At 54.9% G+C, this 21,880-nt stretch overlaps 1 protein-coding gene and 2 long non-coding RNA genes across 4 annotated transcripts in view; all 3 read left to right on the forward strand.

Annotated features, from left to right (window-relative positions):
- The first annotated feature begins 1,009 nt into the window (after positions 1 to 1,009).
- LOC116660828 lies at positions 1,010 to 5,634 on the forward strand. The gene is made up of 2 exons (XR_004316477.1): positions 1,010 to 1,268; positions 4,349 to 5,634. It is a non-coding gene; the product is annotated as an uncharacterized LOC116660828 (long non-coding RNA).
- A 4,184-nt stretch (positions 5,635 to 9,818) lies between these two features.
- LOC116660829 lies at positions 9,819 to 13,541 on the forward strand. Of its 2 annotated transcripts, none has more exons than XR_004316478.1 (5): positions 9,819 to 10,133; positions 11,785 to 11,906; positions 12,035 to 12,231; positions 12,663 to 12,714; positions 13,423 to 13,541. It is a non-coding gene; the product is annotated as an uncharacterized LOC116660829 (long non-coding RNA). The 2 variants fall into 2 exon arrangements; XR_004316479.1 differs by lacking the exon at positions 9,819 to 10,133 and adding an exon at positions 10,565 to 10,687.
- Positions 13,542 to 15,390: 1,849 nt separating this feature from the next.
- LANCL2 (LanC like 2) overlaps positions 15,391 to 21,880 on the forward strand; it is a 57,376-nt gene continuing 50,886 nt past the window's right edge. The window contains exon 1 of the mRNA XM_032471171.1: positions 15,391 to 15,659. Within this exon, the coding sequence (XP_032327062.1) occupies positions 15,474 to 15,659 (186 nt within the window). The 5' untranslated portion in view covers positions 15,391 to 15,473. The remainder of the gene's footprint in view (positions 15,660 to 21,880) is intronic.

A 21,880-nucleotide genomic window follows, 5' to 3' on the forward strand; every position in this document is an offset into this window, starting at 1 on the left:
ACTGCAGGTGAGAATGAAATCCTCCGCTGGGGCCTCTAATCCTTGAAGACTGCAGCCCCGAGAGGAAGGGGCCCATGTACCATCCCTACAGCTCGCACACCCTGTTTTGGGTCAAGCCCTGAGTAACCGCTGAACTGCACTGACTCTTGCTTATTCCTGAGGTTTCCCGACGGAACCAACATCTGGATGGAACTGAAATTTCCCTGCAGACACACAAGGCTGATAAACCACCCCATTCCAACATCTGATTCTGGGGCTCTTCCAGCCCCGGGCAAGCCCCGCTTCATCTAAGAGGGCCTGCCCTTCCCGGGGGCTCCGGGAGGCCGCGACAGCCTAGGGCGACCCCGACTCGCCCCTCCACCCAGCCCCGGCGCCCGAGGGCGAGGGGAGCCGGAGGCTCTGCCCCGGCGCCGGCCCCAGCCCTCCGCCCCCCTGTCCCCCGACCCGCCCCCCTGCTCCACAGCCCCGCCCCGGCCGCCGCCCCCTCCCCGGTCCCTGTCCGCCAGCCCCGCCGATGCCGCCGACGCGCCTTTATCGTCTGCGGGACGCCGCCCCCGACAGGATGCCGGCCGACGGCTGGCCGGGCGAGAACTCCACGCGCGAGGCCCAGGCTGGCGGCCAGGTCGCCGCGCCGAGCAGCAGTGAAAGCGCGGCGAGCGCCGCCATGGCCCCAGGCTGCTACGCACTTCCGGAGACGGCGCCCCGCCCCGGAAGTGTAGGACAGCCCCAGCGGAGCGTGCAACCTGTAGCCACGGCAACGCCGCGGGGCCCTCGCCCAGCGCTTGCGCCGTGCGCCCTCTCAAGGCTGAGCGTCCCGGGGGCAGAACGTGGGGAGGGGCCAGGACGAAGGCGGGGCCAGGACGGGGGCGGGGCCGATGGGGACAGCTGGGCGGGGGCCGGGGCTGTGGACGTGACCGCGTGTGCGTCCTCAGCCGCAGGTTGCGCCCTCAGCCGCAGGTTGCGCCCACTGGAGGCGGGGGCGGGGCTGCCGCCGGTGGGCGGGGCGGCGCTGCTAGGGGCGGGGCCACGCGTCCAGGGGCTCGTCACTCTCACCTGCCCGCCTCGCGGGGCTCGGCCTGGGCTCCGCGGACTCCGCTTGCACCGGACGTGGGCCGGGGCTGCGGGTGGGCACGCTAGAGGACTGAGCCCAGGCCCGCACGGCTGGCCGGGTGGGCACCTGAACTGCAGCTCCGCCAGGCTGCCTGCGGGACTTGAATTCGCGCTGCTGGGCAGTTTCCGAGAAGACAGAGTCTTTCCCAGGAGGGGAGGTAGGGCTGGGGTGCCAGATGCGGGCTGGGTGCGTTCTCACTGCAGAACCGCCGTGAGAGGGCGCAGAGCAGCCTCTGTGCTGGCGGGCCTAGGAATCTGGGGTATGGGGCGGGGATGGTGTGTGCCGTGCTCTGTGGTCTCCTCAAGAACCCTCACCCCAGAGCGAAGGGCCCTGCTCCCCGCCCTTCACTGCACCCCCTTCCTCCCCCAGCACCACCGCCCCTGCCCCTGGAGTGCCCTATGACCTCTCCCCACACGGGGCACTGTCTGTTAGAGGTACTGAGCTCCTGGTGGCTCCAGCCCGAGGGTGGGGGGCTGTATCTGACCACTAAGGACGCCTAGAGCCTTTGTGGTTCCTGGTATGAAGCCCCAGGCCATAATGCAGGGGTGCACAGAAACCCTTCAAAGAGGATTCCCTGCACGGCCCTCCCCGCCCGCACCTACAGGGCCGCTGCCACACCGGGCCACGCCTGGCTGAGGACCTGCTGGTCCCTCTCCTCCTGTACCTGCAAGAGTGCACCTCCCACACTGCTGGGCATTTAGGGGGCCTTAGAAGAGCAGCTGGTGTTTTCCTGGGCAAATATTTGCTCTTTTGGGAAGATTTGAGTGCAAAGGCACATAGGGTATGTTTTTTCTCTTGCCCTGGAGCTGGTGACTTGGATGCAAACTGAAGCCAAAGCAGTTTTTATAGAGAGCCGCAAAACGTCCCACAACCAAACATCACTGTTCCGCAAGCAAGGCAACACCACGGCCGGGACGGGGTGGAGGGGATCGCCCCTCCTGCTGGAGGTGGGGGGGTTCCCATTTGCAGCCACATGGATGGACCTAGAGATTATCATACTGAGTGAAGTAAATCACAGAAAGACAAGTATCATATGATACCATTTATATGTGGAATCTGAAAAATAACACAAAGGAACTTATTTACAAAACAAGCAGACTCAGACATAGAAAACAAACCTAACGATTCCCAAAGGGGAGAGTGAGTCCGGGGAGAGATAAGTTAGGACTTTGGGATTAACAGATACACACCACTGTATATAAAATAGATAAGCAACAAGGAATCACTGTATAACACAGGGAACAATCTTCAATATCTTGTAATAACCTATAATGGGAAATAATCTGAAAAAAATACATGTAACTGAATTACTTTGCTGCACACCTGAAACTAACACAATATTGTAAATTGACTATAGTTCAATTTAAAAAGAGGGGCTGGGTTCTAGAGCAACAGCCAGAGTGGGACAGAAGAATGAGATCTGGGGTCCCTCTGATGCTCCCGAGTCCTCAATATCTCTGTCCCCATCTCGCTCCCCTCCCCCCACCTTCTTTCCTCGCCTTCCCTGTATCCTCCCCTCACCCCCCTCTCTCTCCCTCTCTGTCTCCTCCCTGTCCCCACACTGTCTCCAGAAAATGCTGATTCTCTAGTCCCCTCCTTGTCAGCTGAGATTCCGTGGGAGGAAGAACTTTCTCTTTCCCCTTTTATTAATTGAATGTGTTTATGTCACTAGAGACAAGCAGAGCCTCATTTGTGCGCTGGGCAACCACCTGTCAGTGTCTCTATTACACTTTGTGGCTGAAATTTTTCCCAGCAGGACTCCCTTTAAGCCCGTTTCTGACTTTCCGCTGTGCACCCGCGTTTGGGTGTCCTTACTGGGGTTCAGGTCTCTCCACCCAGCCCCCCATCCTCCCCTCGGGCTCCCTCCTCTGCACTGTACGTCTCACCTCCACCAGCAACAGAGGGACTCCCAGTGGCCTCCAGATGTTTGCTGTTTGCTCAGCATCCCCCTCGCCCTGCGCCTGGTGGCCTAACTCCCTCCCTGCCTGCTTCTATGACCGCAGGGAGGTGCCTGGGGCCCTGGGGACAGAGGTCCCTGTGGGGAAGACAGACACCTGCTCCGCACCACTCCTGGTGGGGAGGGCTCTGCCAGCCCTAGAGTAGCCTCTGCTCAGGCCAGCAAGAGAAGAGGGGTCTCTGGGGGATGCGGGATCCACCGCACCTTGGGGGTCACCAGGCAATGACGGGGCCCTGTCCTCACTGCTCCCAGCCCTCTGTGAGGCCACGGGGGACAAACAGATCCAGGATGGTCCGGAGACCCTGGGACCTGGCCTGAGCCAATGCTAATTTAAATCATCCGCTGCTAACTGTTCCTGCAGCTCTGGCAGCTCTGAGTGAACATGATGAATTACCATATTTACGACTCTTGGTTGAAATATTTCCCCGAGGAGAAAGTGGCCCTTGCCTGTAGCCAGCATCACAGGCTCCCTCCCAGTAGTCCTGGGATGAACAGGGGCCTGCTGGCTGCACTGAGGCCAGGAAGCTCTCGGCCCTGCCCGTTCCACTCATTTCCCCGAGTTTCGGGGCCTGGACTCCAGCTCTCTTACTGAACACTTAGGGCCTTCCCCACGGCCGTCTCACACCTCCCCCTTCACAGCACAGTTGGAGCCTCAGGGGACGTGGATCCCTGGCCCTGGGTGGGGGCACAGCCCTCCCCGCTGCTGGGGACCTTCACTCAGGAGATCGGGCCTCCCCCAGGGACGGGGTCCCCCTCACTCGGCCCAGACCTGCCCTTGTGCACAGAAGGGGTCCTGGCCTGGCCCTGCACCGACCCCCTGGGTGTCCTGTGGGGCCGGGCGGGGGCTGAGTGGCCCAGCTCCAGGCTGGGATCGGCCCTGGCCCCTCCCCCGGTGCCTGGACAAGTGACATCACGAACTCCAGATCCGAGCTGGGGGAGCCATTTCCTAGAACCCGGCTGGCCTCCCCTCCCCCGGCCCAACAGATGGTCCCCCAGGTCGTCAGGGACCTGTTTACCTGGAGACAGAACACCCCGCAGGGTTCCGAGCGGCCAGTGGTGACACAAAGGACCCTGGCCTCAGAGGCAGAGAGCTGTGGGGCCCTGGCAGCCATGGGGGGCCTGCTCCCTGCCCCCTGGGCCCCGTCCCCCCTGATGCTGGAGCGCCTGGGGGGCGCCCTACTGCTGCTCCGGGAAAGCCTGACCCTGGTGCTTCCCTGGGGGGCCCTGGTGTGCGCGGCAGGGCTGCTGTTCCTAATACACAGATGGTCTTCCTCCCACAGCGGGGAGACCCCAGGCGGGCAGCGCTCTCCCCACGATGGGGACGCCGCACCAGGAGCTGAGCGCGCGGGACCCCAGGCCCAGGCCCGCGGGGCAGGCAGCCCACCCGGCGGGGCAGCCCGCCCTCCCCTCCCGCACACCCTGCGTGTGGCTTCCCTCGACGCGGGTGGGAGCAGGCGATGCGCTGAAGGCCCCGGCGGGAAAGGCTGGCGGGAGCCCGGCGCCCCCGCCCCCCCGAGCACCAGCGCGCCCCAGGGAGCAGCCTGTGTGTCCACGATGCTGAAAAGCTGCTGGCCCAGGACATCGCCACATGGAGGCAGAGAGTCACAGAGAAGGAGGAGGAGAAAGCAAGGCTGCTGGAGGCGATCGCCAGGAGGGAGCGGGCCCTGCAGGACGAAGTCACCCACCTGGAGGCCCTGGCTGCGCACCTGCTGAGCGCCCCCCGCCGTCCCCCCTGCTCTGACCCAGGTCTGAGCCCAGCAACCACCTCACCCCGTCTGCGCGGGTGTCCGGGGGGGGGGGGTTGCGTCCATCCAGCGCTCCCTCGTTCGTCCTGGTGGCGCCTCGAGGCCACAGTGTCTCCTGGGAGTGGAGTGTTGTCCCTCGCCGGGAGCAGTGTTTAAACGTTCATGTTTTCTCTGAAGTACCCACTGTCCCCATTGAAACCCTTAGGAATGTAGCGTATAGTGTTGTATTTGGGTGGAAATTAAATGCTCCCTGTGACTTGAAGCATCCTCTCAGTGTGTCCTGCTAGAGATGTGTGAGACGATGGGAATTCTCTGCACATCAGGCCGCTGTTGACAACGTGGAAATAACTGCTGGGTATTGACCTGAGCAAATTTTGGTTTGTTTGAAAACCTAAACCAAAAAAACCCCAAAACAAAAAACACCATTAAAAAGGGGAAAAAAAGAAACTGAACTAAAAGAAAAACTTAAGCAAGACGACCTCATTCTAACTACATATTATTTCTATTAGTTAATTTCTAGTTTATCCCAAGTTCATAACAGTTCTGTGCTAAAGTCATAGATTAGAAAAGTTTGAGAGTTTGCAACCACTGTTTCCTGTGTTGTCATTTCTTGTTCACCTCCCTTGTCTTGTTTCAGATGGTGTTTGTCATTTAGCATTTCTAAGTGTTTGCAGTGACAATTAACACGCTTTCTTTTGATGCGAAACACACCCACCCACAAGGCAGATGCTGGACAATGTGAGCTGTTTCACACACCCTGAAAGTGTGAGAGGGTTGCCAATTTCTGGAACTGTTTTACAATAAAGGTGGTTGAAGAGAAACAATCGTGTGCACATGACTTTATAGAGATACACGCGTCCTAAATCCCACACACAGGAAGGGAGAGGCCCCGAGGCTCAGCCCGGATTCCAGCTAGACCCCCTCCTGCAGGCGGTGCAGGTGGAGACCCCGGGATGAAGGCTGTGTCCTGCGCGGGGGCAGGAGGGACGGGGGCTGAGGCTGGGGGTCCAGGGGCTGCAACAGGGCCGGTGTCCCCACCCCCACCCGGGGCCTGGCGGGAGGAGGGGAGTGGGGTCCTCTGAGCCGGGGAGGGGCCTCAGGGGTCTGTGTGGAGCCCTGGGTGCTGGCCCAGGGGGGTCATCACAGAGATGGAGGAGGAGGACGGAGGGGCTGGGCAGCTGCGGGGTCGGGAAGAGGACTGAGAAGACGCAGAACATTCTGGTGACCCTGCTGCCCTCAGGCACCAAGTAAACCCTGGTGACAGCTCTGCAGGAGAGCCCTGTGGAATCTTTGGGAATAAGAGGGTGACCTCTGGGAAAGCCGCTTCCCTGAGGAGCCGAGCGTGGAGTCAGAGACGTGTATCTGGACTCCACGTGGTTCCTCCCTCTGAATCCTGGGGTCCCACCTCCCAGCTGTTCCCCCAGCAGGGACCCCCTGGGCAGGGGGAGGGGCTGGGGTGCAGGGGGAGGATCCCCGAGTGTGACGCAGTTGCCCCCTGAGCAGAGCCACTCAGACGTTCCCCGTGGGGACGCCAGGTGAACTAGGTTTCCTCCAGCGAGTGCACATCCGTGGGAGGAGCAGACTCGGGGACGCTGGTGCCCACGAGTGTGGTCTGGACACTCCCTGCCGGGCCCTGCGCTGCTCTCCGTCTGTGTCTGCAGCAGACTTGGTGGGCGGGAGGTCAGGGAGGGCTCCCTGGAGGAGGTGGCCCTGCGGAGGGGTAGGAGTTCCCACCAGCGCTCTTCACCCGCTAAGGGGCCCGGGAGGCCCCTGGAGAACTTGCTACAGAGCAGATCCTGACGCCCAGGTTCTCAGCTGGTCTGACCGTCACTGGTCCAGGGGGTGATGCCCAAGCCGGGAACAGGCGGATTCACCAGGATCCTTAGATGATCACAGGGGGAGGTCAAAGGGGCAGGGACAGGCTGTCTGGGGCTTAGCCCGGGCACAGCCTGGACACGTGAAGGGCCTGGCGGGGCAGATGGAGGACTTGTGAGGCCCACGGTGCCAGGTCTCCTCCCACAAGCTCCCCCTTCCCGGACCAATCTCAGCCCTGTGGACACGGCCCGTTTCCGAGGAGCAGGATGGGCCAGGGACTGGTGGCCATCCTTGGGGAAGCCAGCCCTGCCGCCCCACCTCCCTCTGAATCCCGTGTCAGCAGATGGCCCATGTCCCCCGCTCACTCTCCCCAGGACCAGAGGTCCCCTCCTGACCCTTCCTTGTTTATTCCTGATAACTAAACATTTTCAAACTAATAAAAGCAGAGATTTGTGGGGTCCAGGAGGGAAACCCACTTCCCCTAAATACCTCTCTTTTTATAGGAGTATGTCTGAAATCTCAAGTTTTGAATTGAAATTTTTGGAGCTTGTTTCCTTTAAAACATATCTAAGGCGTGAGGACGGCAAATAAATGAGGCTGGTAAGTGTGTTTAGATAATTTTCTCGTTCATGTTTGTGAGTACGGACTTTTGAACCTGATGATGTATGTGAATTATAAAAAGGAATTACTCATAATCCCACAACTAATCAATATCGAGATTTTGCTTAAGAGCTTTTGTTTCCTTGATTCTTTCCTTCCTTTTCTCGCTCCCTCTCATTTGAATAATGCAAAATTTGGATTCAGTGCCCAGACGTTTTTGATCTCTTCAACTTACCAGTATGTGTTCGGCATCTTACCGTCTGGACGCCAATTCTCTGCCAAGAAACATTTTAATGACTGCATAGTATTTCACTGTGTCATTTACACCATTTATTACCAAATTTTCACTGTCGTAAATAACTCCTAGATGAATATCTTTAAACATGTATCTCTGTTGACATGTTCACTTCTTTTCTTGGAATGTTTTCCTGCAAGTGAAATTGACAATATGTACATTTTGACATTTAAAAAAAATCCCACTTTATTGAGGTGTAAATGATATACAAAAAGGTATATATATTTAAGGTATATAATTTTAGTTAACACTGCCAAGGTACCTTCCCCAATGACTGCCTTACCGGACAGTGGGTGCAGGGTGGGATGGGGAAGGGAGGGGCGGGCTCCTGAGACTTGCAGGGTGACGGGACAGGGGTCTGAGCTTGCACCCAGGGTGGCGCTGCCGGTGAGGGCGCCTCAGAGCTGGATCTGGGACAGAGAAGCCCACACTGGCTCCATCCCGTTTCCTCCCTCAACTTCCCTTAACCCCTTCCTTCCCCTCCACAGCCTGGGTCTTGGCAAAGGGGTAAGAGTGGGGTCTCAGATTCCCTCCCCACTCCCCACCCTGTCTGACTTCCTTGGCTGGCAAACTAAGAGATCTTTTTCCAAATCCCGCATTGCGGGGAACCACTGCCACCTGCCGTCTGCAGGGCTGTGAAGGTTGACATGCTCGCCAAACCCCAGCCTGTCCCAGTGCCTGACCCCTGCGCTTCCCCGGGGCGGGGGCCTGCAGGCCCAGCGGTGCAGGGCTGAGCTACACTGTGTTCACCATCTAATTCGGAGGATCAGGCCTTTGGGAAAGAGAAGGAGGTCCCATTGAGAACAAGGAGGGAAGCCAGCGAGGATGTGGGCTGAACAGAAAGATGACAGCTGGAGAGGAGAAGCTCCTATTCCATAGGAAGTGGCCGCAGGATCTGGGTTCAGGGGAGACAGGTAGCTGGCGAAGCCGTGGAAGCTCTGGGAACAGGCCTCTGAGGCCCCAGGTCCTGTCCTGACACCTGCTCTGGGCTCAGCCAAGCCCAGGCCCTGGATCCCGCCACGTGGAAATAGTTCTGGGCTGTGGCCCGTCTGCCCGCCGGGGAGCCATCCAGACTGTGAAACACATCATTCATGCTGCCTTCTCCTCGGAAAGGGACCTGCAGGGGACACCTGCAGTTACTGCCCCGCTTGTTCCTGGCCACGACTGTCAGGGTGTCCTGGCTCCCTTGTGTAACTGGAGGGACTGAAGCCCAGAGCAGGCTGGCGACTTGGCGGAGGTGACCCCTGAACGGTGGCCCCTGCCGTCCACCACCTGCCTCCAGCCGGGGCCTGGCCTGAGGCCCAGACAGGGGGAGGCGTGGGTCAGCAAGAGGGCCTGTCCTGCTGTCTGTCCTCAGCCCCGCCCTCACGGTGGGGGTGGTGGTGGTCACAGCATCCATGCACCAGGCGGGTCATCTCCAGTCCCGAGCTGTTTTGAGTTCCTGTTTCTTAATAATGTGCGGCAGCGCCCTGCGGACTCTTTGGACCAAGGAAGGACTGGGTATTGTCCAGGGCCTGTCTGCCCATCAGCCAGGAGCCCCTGTCCCAGCTCGAGATGGCCAAGGCCCTCCCCTGCACCCACACTCATGCCCCTAGCCTGGGCTTCTGGGGTCTCTCCCGTCCCCCGGCCCCTCCTGCACAGAAGAGATGACATCTCCTCAGTGGCTGCTGGGAGGTCGGCTGATGCGAGGAGTTGTGAATGGCTGTGCGGGCACGTCTGTCGGCCCAGCCGCAGCCCTGGACGGCCAAGGGCTTTGCTTCTTGCCAGGCATACAGTAACCCCTTAAACAGTCATCACTCGGGCTGATTCTTTGCTCTTGAGGGACCTCCTGGTGACCGCCCCCTGCTTATGGGAATCCCTTCCCGCTTCATCTCAGGTCCCCTTCCCCGTGTCCTTTTCATGTTTCCCCCAGTTAGCAACCCCCCAGGCCCACCCCCTCGGTGGGGGCACTGGGGCTCTGTGGGCCTTTGTGTCCATTCCTCAGGGTCCTGCTGCCCGGGGACAGGGAGCCCCAGCGTGTCAGCCGCAGCTCCACCCCTGGGCACGTCCACCCATCTGCCCTCCCAAGCGATGCCAGTTTACTGGACCCCAGTACAGCACGGCCGATGGAAGCCTTGGACGTCACACTCTTGTTCTGAGGGCGAGAGGGGCCCTGGGAGCCGGGCCCCGGGCCGGCCACCTGTCGCCTCGTGGCCGACGTCCCGTCGCAGAGCCAGCCCGCAGCAGTGGGAGGCTGCAGCGGCCTGGGGACATCTGGCCGCGTCCCAGCCCCACTGTGTCTTGTCACCCACATCTGAGCCGCATCCCCGTGTCTCTGCCCCAGCCCGTCCCCCTTCCCACGTCCCTCGCTGCCCCTCAGAGCAGAAATCTCTTCCCCCAGCTGCTTACACCAGGGCCGGCCTCTGCGGCCAGCGCCGTCTCCGCCCCCGGGCAGCGGGGGCACCGTGTCCCCTTAGTGGCTTCTGTGCCCCAACAGGCGGCGCAAAGCCAGACGCGGGGGAGGGACGGCGCGGCCCCGCCTGCCAGCGGGGCTCCCAGGCCGCACCTGCTGGTGCTGAGGCCCGAGGCCGTCCGTTCAGCTGGGCAGGCGCTCTGCGCTGGGGATTTAAGGTGAGTGAGGGTGTCCTGTGCTGCCGCCCTGGTGAGGCCACCAAGTGCCTCCCCCGCCTCCGTCTATGCTGGGGAAGGTCTGGGGGCCGCGGTCACGGGAGGTGCGTGGATCACAGCGTAGCTCCACTGCTGATCATCCATGAACCCTGAGAGGCGGCTCAGCCCCCGGCTCCCCAGCGTGAGCCCTGCTGTGTCCCAGAGCCGCTGTCTGTGTCCATTCTGTTCCAGACGGTTTTCAAACACGCCTGCACGGTCTCACACGCGCCTCCCATCCAGGGCTGGGGTTTCCGTCGCAGGTCAGACGGCTGTAACTACACAACACAGACCGGGGGCTCAGCAGCGCTCACGGTCGCAGCTCTGGAGGCTGGAAGTCTGCGATCGAGGTGCCTGTGTGCTCGGGTCCTGCTGAGCGTCCTCTTCCTTGGCTTGCGGGTGCCACCGCCTTGCTGTGTGTTCACATGACAGAGCCAGAGAGAGGGGGGACCAGCTGTCTGGCATCTCATAAGGGCCCTAATCCCACCACGAGGGCCCCACCCTCGTGACCTCGTTTAGAAGTAATTATCCCCCAAAGGCCTCATCTCCTAACATCCTCACGTTGGGAATCAGGGTGTCAACATATGGGTTTTGGGGGGGACCCAACTCAGCCCCCGGCACCTTTGTCTTAGGCCTGTGGGGCTGCCTTGCTGATAAAATGTGGGGGTGCGTGACCTCCACAGCTGGCTCAGAAAAGGAGCCACGGCTTCTGATGGTTCCTCTTGCCACGCTCACTTCTGGCACACAGCCACCGTGCTCTGAGGACGCCCAGGCCACGTGGGACGTCCGCACGGAGACGCTCCAGCTGCCGCCCCACACGAGGTCCAGCTCGTGGCCTGTGTGAGGGGCAGTTTAGAGGGGACTCCAGCCCCAGCCCCCGTCTGACTGTGACCACGTGACAGAGTCCCAGGGAGCACCGCCTGGCTGAGTCCTGTCAACCCCGGGAACCCGGAGGGCTGGTTCCTGTGACAGTCTTTTCGTGGTAGTTCCCTGCCCTCTTCTGTCCTGTCTCAAAATCACTCGTCTAGTTCCTGTCTTCATAGACTTGACGATTCTGGGCAGTTCGTACATCACAAGGAGGAGGGGGAACTTCCCATGCCATTGTCTGCTAAGGAGGTCAGCTAGTTAACCAGCAAGCCAGCTCTTTCTGTATGAACAGGAAGGCTGTCCTGGCGAAGTCCTGCTTGCATTAGGAAAGGCCTGTTTCTTTGCATGGAGAAGAGATAAAGAAAAATTATCAAGGTGGAGGCACAGCATCCAAGGAGAAGAGGTATCATGTAATACTTGTTAGTGAAAAATAGTGTATTTTTTCCTGGGAAGAGCGCATCTCTGCCCCTGCTCTGTGTACCAGGTAGACCAGACACCCAGTAGTAAGTCCCATTTCACTGTCATTACCTGCAACCCACTCCCCTTGCCCGGCGGAAGATTTATGGAAATTTCAGAGGGTGTCTCCTGTGTTCATGGAGCAGTCTGCTCCTCCAGGGCCGTGTCCGCTTCTCAGGGCCCCGGGCCGCCTCTGCCGCCCCACAGGCTGTGCCTGGCCTGCGGTGAGGGCGGGGAGGTGCACGGTTCTCCGTGAAGCCCCTTCTTCCTTCAGCGTGACCGCATTCTCTTTAAGGGTGCCCGTCAGGGTTGAGCCGGGGATGAGCCCCCTCCCTGCATTGTTTTTGGAATTCCACCAAGTCTGCAGACAGCTGAGGTTTTGTTCCTGGGCAGGTGTTTGCGCCTTGCCCTCAAAAGGTAATGGAAGACAAATTCCTTACAAACTGACTGCCTGAGTGACCCCAGACCTTGGAGACGGCTGAGCCCCAGCAGGGATCTCCTGTCCGAGTCACCCTTTCTGTCCCTTACGTTTGGGGGCACTCCAGATGAGCTGGTGCTGGGAGCCTTCTGCTGGTGGTGTGGCCTTTGTCCAGAGGCGGTTCGGGAAGGACAGTAGAGGCGGGCCGCCCCACAGACACACACTCAGGCAGGACACATCGGAGATGGTGACTGCACCACGGCCACTGCCGTCGGACTCCCAGGAGACGGCCAGTTACCATGGATTCATAATGCCATGCTGCAGGTTTGGGTCCTCATTCCTCCTTAGGGCCTGGACTCGTGTTCCTCGGGGGGCTGGGAGTTTGGGGGGTGGCCTGCCTGAGAGGTGGGGAGCCCTGGGGAGCCCTGCAGAGCTGTGACTTCACTGATGTCTCCTGCTCCTTTTAAAAAATTTTGTATTTATTTAAAACCTTTAATAATTATTGTATTATTTAATTCTTTTATTTTGTCTGTGGGAGGGAGTAATTAGGTTTACTTATTTTTAGAGGCGGTACTGGGGATTGAACTCAGGGCCTCGTGCCTGCTAAGCACACGCTCTGACACTGAGCTACACCCTTGCCCCTCTCTTGCTCCTTGTCAGTCTTTCCTGTGATCTAACCAACTTCTGGGATTGTTTTTGCCATCTCACTATGTGTTAGCCTAGCACAACTTAAATCCTCTCACTGATTCCCCTAGAGATCTAGAAATCAAATGAGACCTCATGATGGATTTTGATCCCGTGTTGAAAGTGAGTACGGAATGGTATGAAGTTACACATTTTGACTCAAAGACTTTCAAAGAACATGGCCGATGGAACAGCTTGCTGAAGGCAGTAGTTCTCAAATTTGGGGTCTCAGAACCACATTACATTCTTAATAATTACTGAGGACCCAAGAGAAATTTTGTCTGGGCCATATCTATCAATATGTACCAAATTAGAAATTAAAATGAAAAAATTTGAAATACTTACTATCAACATATTAACATAAATTATATGTTCTAGATAAACATACTTTTATGAAGAATGACTATTTTCAAAACCAAAATAATCTGCATAAGGAAGGGCCATTTGAAAATATGGGTTGTCTTTCAAGCACGTTTCACGGCTATCCGCCAGATTTAAAAAAAAAATGAGAAAACCTGTCTTAACCTCGCACCAGCTGTGGACATAACGCTGCCTGCCATTCAGTAACCAGCCGTTCGTGCCCACCACCAAGCCCTCAGCCACTGCACTGCAGCCGCCCCCAGCCGTGCGCCTTGAGGGGGATTCATGCAGAAATACCGGACACTGGCCTTGGGTAGCGAAGATGCAGATCAAAGGATAATGTGGAGGGGCATCTTCACTACACAGAAAGGCCACAAAAATGATCAACTTGCACGTCTCGGGGCTCTGTATGTGTGATTAGCATAATGTTTTGATATTCAACTACACTTTTTTGTTTTTGTTTTTTTCCAGCAAAAGCACCTGATTATCCTGACTCCTCCCTTACCTCTTTGAAACAGTTTCTCAGAGCAATCTGAGAGGCTGCCATCCCAGGCTGTAGTCCTCAGGAAGGCCGTCAATAAAACATAATTCTCCTTTCAGGTCGTGCATTTTTTTTTTTCAGTCAACAAGGGGTAGAGAGAGATCAAAGGTCACCAGGCTGAACGTAGCAAAGCCTGCAGTGGGGGTTTCTGCCACACCTCCATGTGTGTAACGATCTAAATAACAGGCTTTGGGGAAAATGTGCTGTGTGTTATTTCGTCTGGTAAAGTCCCTGAGATGGGAGTGGGATGGCTCCTAAGTGCAATAGGAAAGAACAGTTCTGACTCGTGTTGGATCTATGTTTTTTTTCAACTTTAACCTTTGTATTCCATTGCTTTTGCTGCAAGTTAACAATGCTGCTTGCAGCCTGAAATGTACAGTGCAGCCCATTCTCAAGGCTCCTACCATTAAAGGTATAATGCTTTTCCATTCACAGAGATACAAAGTTGCAGAACAGACAATAACATTTGTCCTGTTGGAGGTCTACAGGAACATCATGACCTGAGTGAGGTGGACAGCTTCAAGAACAAAGGATTCCAACCCCAAGAAGTTTGCAACAAACAAACACCTCCCCTATCCCTCTTTTGATGTAAAAGAAGCCTGAATTCTAACTCTGGTACAATGGTTCTTTTGGCCACTAGTCCACCGTCTTCTCAAGTGAGCTGGCTTTCTGAACAAAGGCATGAGTCGTTGCCCCAGCAACTTGACCCTGGATTTACTGGGGTGTCACGCAGCCAGGAGTACAAGCCTGGGCTCAGTAACATAAGACAGGTGAGGATCGGTGTTTAGGGGGCTGAATTTCTCACATGGTAAAGGCATCGGAATTCAGGAGCAGTTAGGAAATGTCCTTCACTAAGGGTGGCAGAGAGATGGACCCGAGGACAAAGGACTGAGGCAGGAAAGTGGAGCGGGCCCTCAGCACATCGTGTGGTATCAGTTCTGTTTCCTTGAGCGCTGAGGATACTTACGCTGAGTCACCCCTTCGCAACGATTTTCTCCTGCAGTGGAGTTTCCCATGGTCCTCCTGCAGGTAGGGGTTCACACGCGCATCCTTGCACGGCTGGGGGCGACAACAGGACAGGAGGAGGGAGCCTTTCCCGTGCTCGGTGCTGTGCCCCATCAGGCCACTTCTGTCACATTCACGGACACCTTGCTGGGTTCCAGGGAAGTGTCCGAATCACGCTATACTCTGCATACCTTGCATACCTTCCTCACCCACGAACTTGGAATCCCTGGGACAGAAACTATCATTTGTCACCACTTCATACCATATGGCATTCGGCATTTAAATGGAATCAATGTTTAAATGGGAGGGAAAAAACCCTGGAATAAGGTATTTCCCTTGAGGAGGAAAAATCATGAGCTATTTGGTTCCAAGTGACTTAAAAATGACAGGAACAGAAAGAACCAATAAAGGCTGCTAACCATGTTGTGATTATATAAACACAGACTCAGTGGCTTATGTCCTTTTATTACACACGTTATGCTCCTGCGCAATTAATGTTGGCGGAACTTCGGGGTCAATGAAATATGTAGGTGATTCAGTCTGTTTTCATATTCTCCGCTGTTACCAAAAATACCCGTTTAATGAAAATGAAGGGACTGAGAAGAAACACTGCAAAAGGGAGAACGCGGCGGTGGCTCCTCCCCCGCCCCCTCCCCCGGCGGAGGCCCGGGACCCGCCCTCCCCGGAGACTCCGTCCTCGCGGCGCCGCCGGCGGCCGGAGCAGCGTCCGCGGAGGGGACCCGCCAGCGCGGCGCGCCGGGGCGCCGAGCCCGCCGCAGCCGCCCTCCCCGGGGGCCGGGCCCGCCGAGCCCGCCGAGCCGGGCCGGGGCGGGGCGCCCGCCGCAGCCACGCGTGCCCGCCCCCGGCGCCGCCCGGGCTCACCCGCCGCCCGCCCGCGCGCGCGCCCCGGGGGAAGCTGGTCCCCGCTCGCTCGCCGTAGCGCGCGGCCCCGCGGAGGGCAGGGCGCGCGGCCGCCATGGGCGAAACCATGTCCCGGAGGCTCAAGCTGCCGCTGGGCGGGGACGCGGACATGGAGGAGCGGGCGTTCCCCAACCCCTTCCCGGACTACGAGGCCGCCGCCGGGCCGGCCGAGGAGCCGCCGTGCGCTCGCCCCGCGCTGCCCCCCGACGAGCTGGGCCTCCCTTTCCACAGCGACGGGAAGGTGAGTCGGCGGGCGGCCGGGCGGCCGGGCGGCGGAGGGGGCGGGGGGCGCCGGCGGTGGTAGCGTCCACCCGCCGCCCCCCTCGCCGCGCTGACGTCACCCGTCCGCGCCGCGCTGCGCCCGGGGTGCGGCCTGGGCCCCCCGGCGGGGGCTCCGGGGACCGGGCGCCTCTGCGCGCCTTTCGCCGCCGCGGAGCTGCGGTCCTTCCCAGGCGACGGGGCCCTGGTGCACAGCTGCCTTCGTGCTGGGTGGAAACGTTTCCTGGCGAGGTTTCCGTCTTCCCACTGCTCTCCGTTCCCACTCTCCCTTTACCTCCCCGGCTCCCCCACGTACTTTGTCCTTGGAAACGTGTAAGTTCGCCCGAATTTAGAAGGAAATTTTGGAAGAGCTGTTGTTCCGAATATGGAATCTTAGAGGCAAGTGACTTCTTGGAACATCTCTTTTCTTGTATGTGATTAATAAGTGGAGAACAGTCCCCAGCTCACAGGGATGTCGGTAACTGAATTAGGTAAAGTCTGTAAATGGCTCGACAAACTGCATTATGTAGTATCTAGTAGGCCCCCAATAAATGCATCTTTTCTTTCCCCTTGGAAAGTCAGTGCTTACGGTTTAGAATTCAACATTGTCAATATTGGTTTTCCCGATTTTCTTCTGTTTTCACGTACCTTTCGGTTACGTTTGTGACTTTGTTCAAATTCTTTACAGTCAGTATTTTTAAACCCGTCATTCATACTGTCAGTCACTGTCCCAATACTATCCTGAGAGTAAGGAGGTTACTGCAATGTTCAGTTAAAAATGAGTGAGAGGAACTCCTGACCACTATTTCAGTCTCCCCGAGAACAGTAAAGAGGTGGGAACAGTTGAGTTTCATTTTCTGCCTCACGGAAGATAAACACTTGTTCTGAATTTACATATTTTTCTTTTTACCCTTTATATCTGGTAAATGTGGCTTTGATCTCAACCATATACCAAAGTGGCTTAGGTAAAAGAAAATTGAACCACAAGTGAGTAATGGGGTTGTGATGGCTCCATGCAGTTAAACAATTAAAATGAGTCAGGTGGGGACCCTTGCCAGTGGTTGTGATTATGTGCTAAAGGAAATGTTCTTTTATTTTTTACTTTTCTTCCATATTCTTGAACTTGAAAATGAGAGCCCATTAAAGGGAGAGAGGGACTTCTGATTTTAAAAGATGGCAAGAATACTTTTTAGGTTTCGGAAAATTGTAAGATAAAATGAATATGAATTAAGTTCCACTGTCTTCTGTATAGATGATGATTGGCAGAGTATTACATTTTTAATTCTTAAAATAGTAAGAACATCATAAAGATAGTTGTTACCAAGTATGCATTTGTTTTGATAAACATGAAGTTTCATGAAAATGAGGGTGTTAATAGGCTGAATTGTGTCTCCCAAAAGGATGACGTTCTAACCACCTGAACTTCAGAATGTGACCTTATTTTGGAATAAAGTTATGTTAAGTGTAGTTAGTTAATTTCATACTGGCGTAGGGTGGGCTGTTAATCCGATACGGCACAGGGAGAAGGGAGAAGGCTATGAAATGATGGAGGCAGAGGTTGGAGCGGTGCATCTGCAAGCCAGGGAACACCGGAAGCTAGAACAGGGAGGAATTCTAGCCAGAGTCTCAGGGAGCATGGCCCTGCCAGCGCCTTGATTTTGGGCTTACAGGATCCAGAACTGAGAGACTATATTTGTGTTATTTTTAAGCCACCCAGTTTGTTTCAGCACCCCTAGGAAACCAATTCAGAGGGTAATTTGTAAAGTAGGCATTGAATAATTTTACCAGTGATGATGTGAGAAAAGGCTACGTAAAATCTCCCAACCTGATAACTTTATTACTCAGTATTGAAGTCATTTATTGGTTTCATTTAGGTTTTGGTGAGTATGTGTGGTGTAAACAATGAATGCAATTCACCTCCAATTCTAAAACCAGCTCAAGTCTACTTCACTGAGTTAAGTTTCCATAAGTAAGCTTCTGTAACATTTTGACAACATTGGTCCAAGTATTATGAAAAGCAATGAACCAGTGAAACAGGGCTTTTTTTTTTTAATTATGAAAGGTATTTAAAGTTGGCACTGTTGGCCATTTCTTCCCTTCTTTTTACTTGTTTCTGTCGTGGCCGTGGGCTTCAGGATCTGAATCCTGGTTAGTCTACACCAGCGTTTCTCAGAGTGTGCTTCTCTGATCAGCAGCATCAACTCCCTTTGCTTTATCATCAGGAGATAGGAAACCACACAGGGATTTGACAGGGAAGGTTTAATATAAAGAATTACTCTAGCCATAGTGATTGGATGAATGAGCGATTGCCTGTAAGAAGTAAGGAGAACTCTGGAGACCACAGGAGTGGCCGACGTGAGGAGCAGCCCCACTCCTGGGGCTAAGAGGGCACTTGGGGAGAAGCCCCTGTTACTAGCCCTGTATTGCTGTGTAGTAAATGGTTCCCCAGCTTAGTGATTTAATAAACACTTACAATCTCACATAGTTTCTCAGGATCAGGAATCCAGCTGCTGTAGCTCGAGGCCCAGTTGGCTGTGACTGGTTGTCCTCAGGTTTTGATTTTGTAACCTTGGGGCATTTACAGGTTTGGGTTTAGGTGTGCGTGGGTAGGTTGGAAAGGCCTTAGAGCCACCTTAGCTAAGTGGCCTCCTTGTTTTGATTAACTTCACAGTATTCATGAATGAGAGGGTGCCCTCAAATTGGGTGTAAGTGCCACCTTCAGTCCCCACCGGAGTTCAGTTGCCCTTGTCTCCTTGTGAAACTCAGGCTGTGTTGTCAGGTCCGTGGGAGAGCTGCTTTTGCCGTTCATCTCGTTCGCTTGGTTCTGTTTCTCCAAGAGCAGTGAGACCCCTTGCTGTGCTGTTGGTGGCCGTGAATATGCCTTTAAGACCCTTGAGAGGACACGGACCACCAGGGAGACCATGATGACGACAGTTAGGAAGAAAATTACCTAGAGGTGAGGAACAGTCCTTAGCCAGGGCCCCACCCTCGTGAACCAGACCGGCTGGTGTCAAATAAATCGAAGAATGTGCCTGCAGGCGCATCGCCCTGAGTGGCTTGCTTGCTGGTTTCCTGTATTTGCTAATGTGGCAGAGGTGTAGATCCGGGTGTAGCCGGAGGCATTGCTGGGGCGCACGCGCCTTGTTCAGCCAGCCCGCGATCCGAAGCAGGTCTGTTACCCAGAACCACCTTAGCAAGAAAGCCCGGGGACTGTTGTGCTGCTGTGGCCTTAGCAGTAGATTTAGTGACGGTTCCCAGAGCTGGGGAGCAGCGTCTCCTGGTGCGTTCACGGAAAAGGCAGGCAGCGAAAAGGCAAAAGGGGTAACGGTTTCTGTATCGGAGATGAAGTCCTTGTTCTGGGATCTGGCGAGACGTCGTCTGCTTCCGGGAGGAGCCTCCCGGCTCAGGTTTCATTTGAGATCTCCAGCTGGTGTGCAGTTCCAAGAGTCCGGAGGACCCTCTTTAACTGAGGGATGTGGACCCAAGGGTCAAGGCCCTGGAGTTTGGCTGCCATCTGGGTTGTGACGAGGACTTGATACGGTCCCTTCAGGGAGGTTCAAGGGCAGCTTTGTTCTTACGATTTCAAATCAGAAAGTAGGAGAAAATTCAGAATGTTAGTTTGGCGAAACATAGCCAGGTGTTTGAAGAAGTGAGAATTCAGGCTCCAGTCCAGTTTACAGGTGGAGAACAATCCTGAAAGACGGTGAACAGGACTAGAATCTGATATGCACAAGGCTCTGCTGTAATTTTCTACTGAAACACAGTTTTTTTTCCCTCTACAGTCCTCATTTCTACTGCAGATAATCGAAGTAAGTAATTTGGTTGCAAACAAATTAGCCTTATTAAACTTGGCCTGATTAATGAGGAGGCCTCCTGGGGGCCGTCAAGAGCCTCCTTTGATTTCCTCTTCTGGCAACAGAGCTTTTAAAAGATAAACTTGGACATGTTACAGATTTTAAGAGGTTTGTGAGCACAGGTCGACTTGAATCAGGCCGTGCCAAGCCGGACGTGGTCGGGGGCACTTCTCCGACAGGAGCTGGGGAGCAATGTGGGGGTGGGGGCGCCAGCCCTCTGGACAGTGGAAAACTTAACTCTAACTGAACTCTGCATGGGTGGGTCTTCTATTCTGAGATTCTTTTTATCTGGGGAGTCAGCCAACCAGGGATTGCGTATTACTGTAGTATTTACTACTGAAAAAGGTCCACGTACAAATGGACCCTCACAATTCATACCCGTGTTATTCAAGGATCATCTGTATGGAAAAAGTGTGGAAGCGCAGTAAGGGTGTGATTGATTGCCCGTAGCTTAAAGCCGAGCTGTCGGTCTGTGATCAGTTGTCCTTAGTGTTTCAATTTCCTAACCCTGAGGCGTCCACAGGCCTAGATTTTGGTTTGCTTACGTGGGCTGCCAGGACGTGAGAGCCACCTCCGTCCAGTGGCCTCTGTGAGTGAATCTGACGGTGGTGGTGGGGGCTTTGCCAGAGCAGAGACAGGGTGCAGCTCAAAGGGGATGGCAAGGAGTGAGATATGCCGGGGCGAGGGGGGCGCGTGAATGACACTGGGCGGTCATGAGGCAGGAAAAGTGGACTGGAGCCAATTCTGAAGGACTTGATGGGACCTAAGGATTGTAAACCTTTTCCACACAAAAGTGAAGATTAAGAAAATTTCCGCTTGGGATCTGTAATTTGGCATAATCTCGGCTGTTGGAAATGCTCCATTTTATCATTCTTCACCTGATTTTCTGTATTTCTGTTTCAAAGTTTTTGCACTTCAGAATTTATTTAATGTCATCATACGTCATGGAAACATAAGGAAATATTGCACTTTTCAATAGCCCAGAGAAATACAATTTTTCCTGCATTCAAAATGAGCTAAAGTGGGGCTGAGGGAGGGACTACAGTGCAGCCTTCGTCCTCAGAGTGAGATTTGGGGACCGAACACTTCAGCCTTCCCTGAAAGCTTGTTGGAAGATGCAGGCAGCTTCCACCCTGCACCCAGTGAACCAGAACCTGCATTTGGGTCTGAAAGGGTCCCCAGGCCCACGGACGGGTCCATGTGCGCGTTATGTGGGTGAGCACCGCCGACAGCTTGTTGGATTTCTCTGTTAATGTGAACTTCAGCTCCAGCCAGTTTTCAGCTCCCGGTGTGGAAAATACTGACATGGGAGGATGATGGAGGGGAGACCACAGAACGCTGTAAATCAGCATTTCCCTTCGCTCTGCAGTAAGTATGGCGCAGAGCCGCAGAGAACTTGGCCAGGCCTGGGTTCGATGTCTGCTTTTCTGCCACTTGTTTGCTGTAGACTTTAGGCAATGACGGTACCTTCCCGATAGGTTATGGCAGTTACGTTAGTTAATACACGCAAACTCTTAGAACAATACCCATTAACATAGGATAATAGCATTTATGTCATCAGCTCATAGCAAAGGGTTAAGTTGGAAAGGTAATTGAAGTTCTTAATATAATATTGGTGTAAGATATTGATTGAAAGCGTATGGTAATAACGTTGTAACACAACCCCTTCCTCATTAGGGTGTTTGAGTTAAGTCCATTTGCAGCACACAAAACAGTGCCTGATACAATTAGCACCTTGTTCCGCGGTTACTGACACATGGTGAGCAGGTGAAGAGGTCAGTCAGTGGTAGCTGTTAGCATTATTATATATCTGTCAGCATTATTATCTGTCTTGTTTTTTATTATTAGAGTATAAAGTGTGATAATGAAAAATTTCATGGAGGTTTATTTCTTTCGTGGAATATAAAAAAAGTTACACATCCTGTCTCCTTAGAGACGGCTTATTCTTGCGCCTTTGCCATCTGAGGAGAATGCAGTCCGACGGGCAGTGTTTGCATGCGCGTGTTCACAGGTTGTCAGCAGATTTCTAAGTCCCACCCCGCGTACGTTCCTCGCTGTCATCATCTCTGCAGTGGGGGCACTGACACGCCTGGCGGTGAGGGTGCAGAAGGGTTATTGGATGGTGGCAAGCCAGCCCAACTGTCTGCCCACAACTCTGTCAGCTCACCTTCTGTTTCCATTTGGTCCTCGGCGTCACTGAGAATTGTATATCGTGACGTGGGTCTTCAGAATCACATGCTTATGCTTGAAACCTCAAACAGGAGCTCTGAAGGTTTAATCTGTGATTAGTGAGTGCCTACTGTAATTCTTTTTTGTTTCTGTTACCCACTTAACTTTACTCTTTGAGACA

The sequence above is a fragment of the Camelus ferus genome, chromosome 31 (assembly GCF_009834535.1).
Source record: "Camelus ferus isolate YT-003-E chromosome 31, BCGSAC_Cfer_1.0, whole genome shotgun sequence".
Lineage (NCBI taxonomy): Eukaryota > Metazoa > Chordata > Mammalia > Artiodactyla > Camelidae > Camelus > Camelus ferus.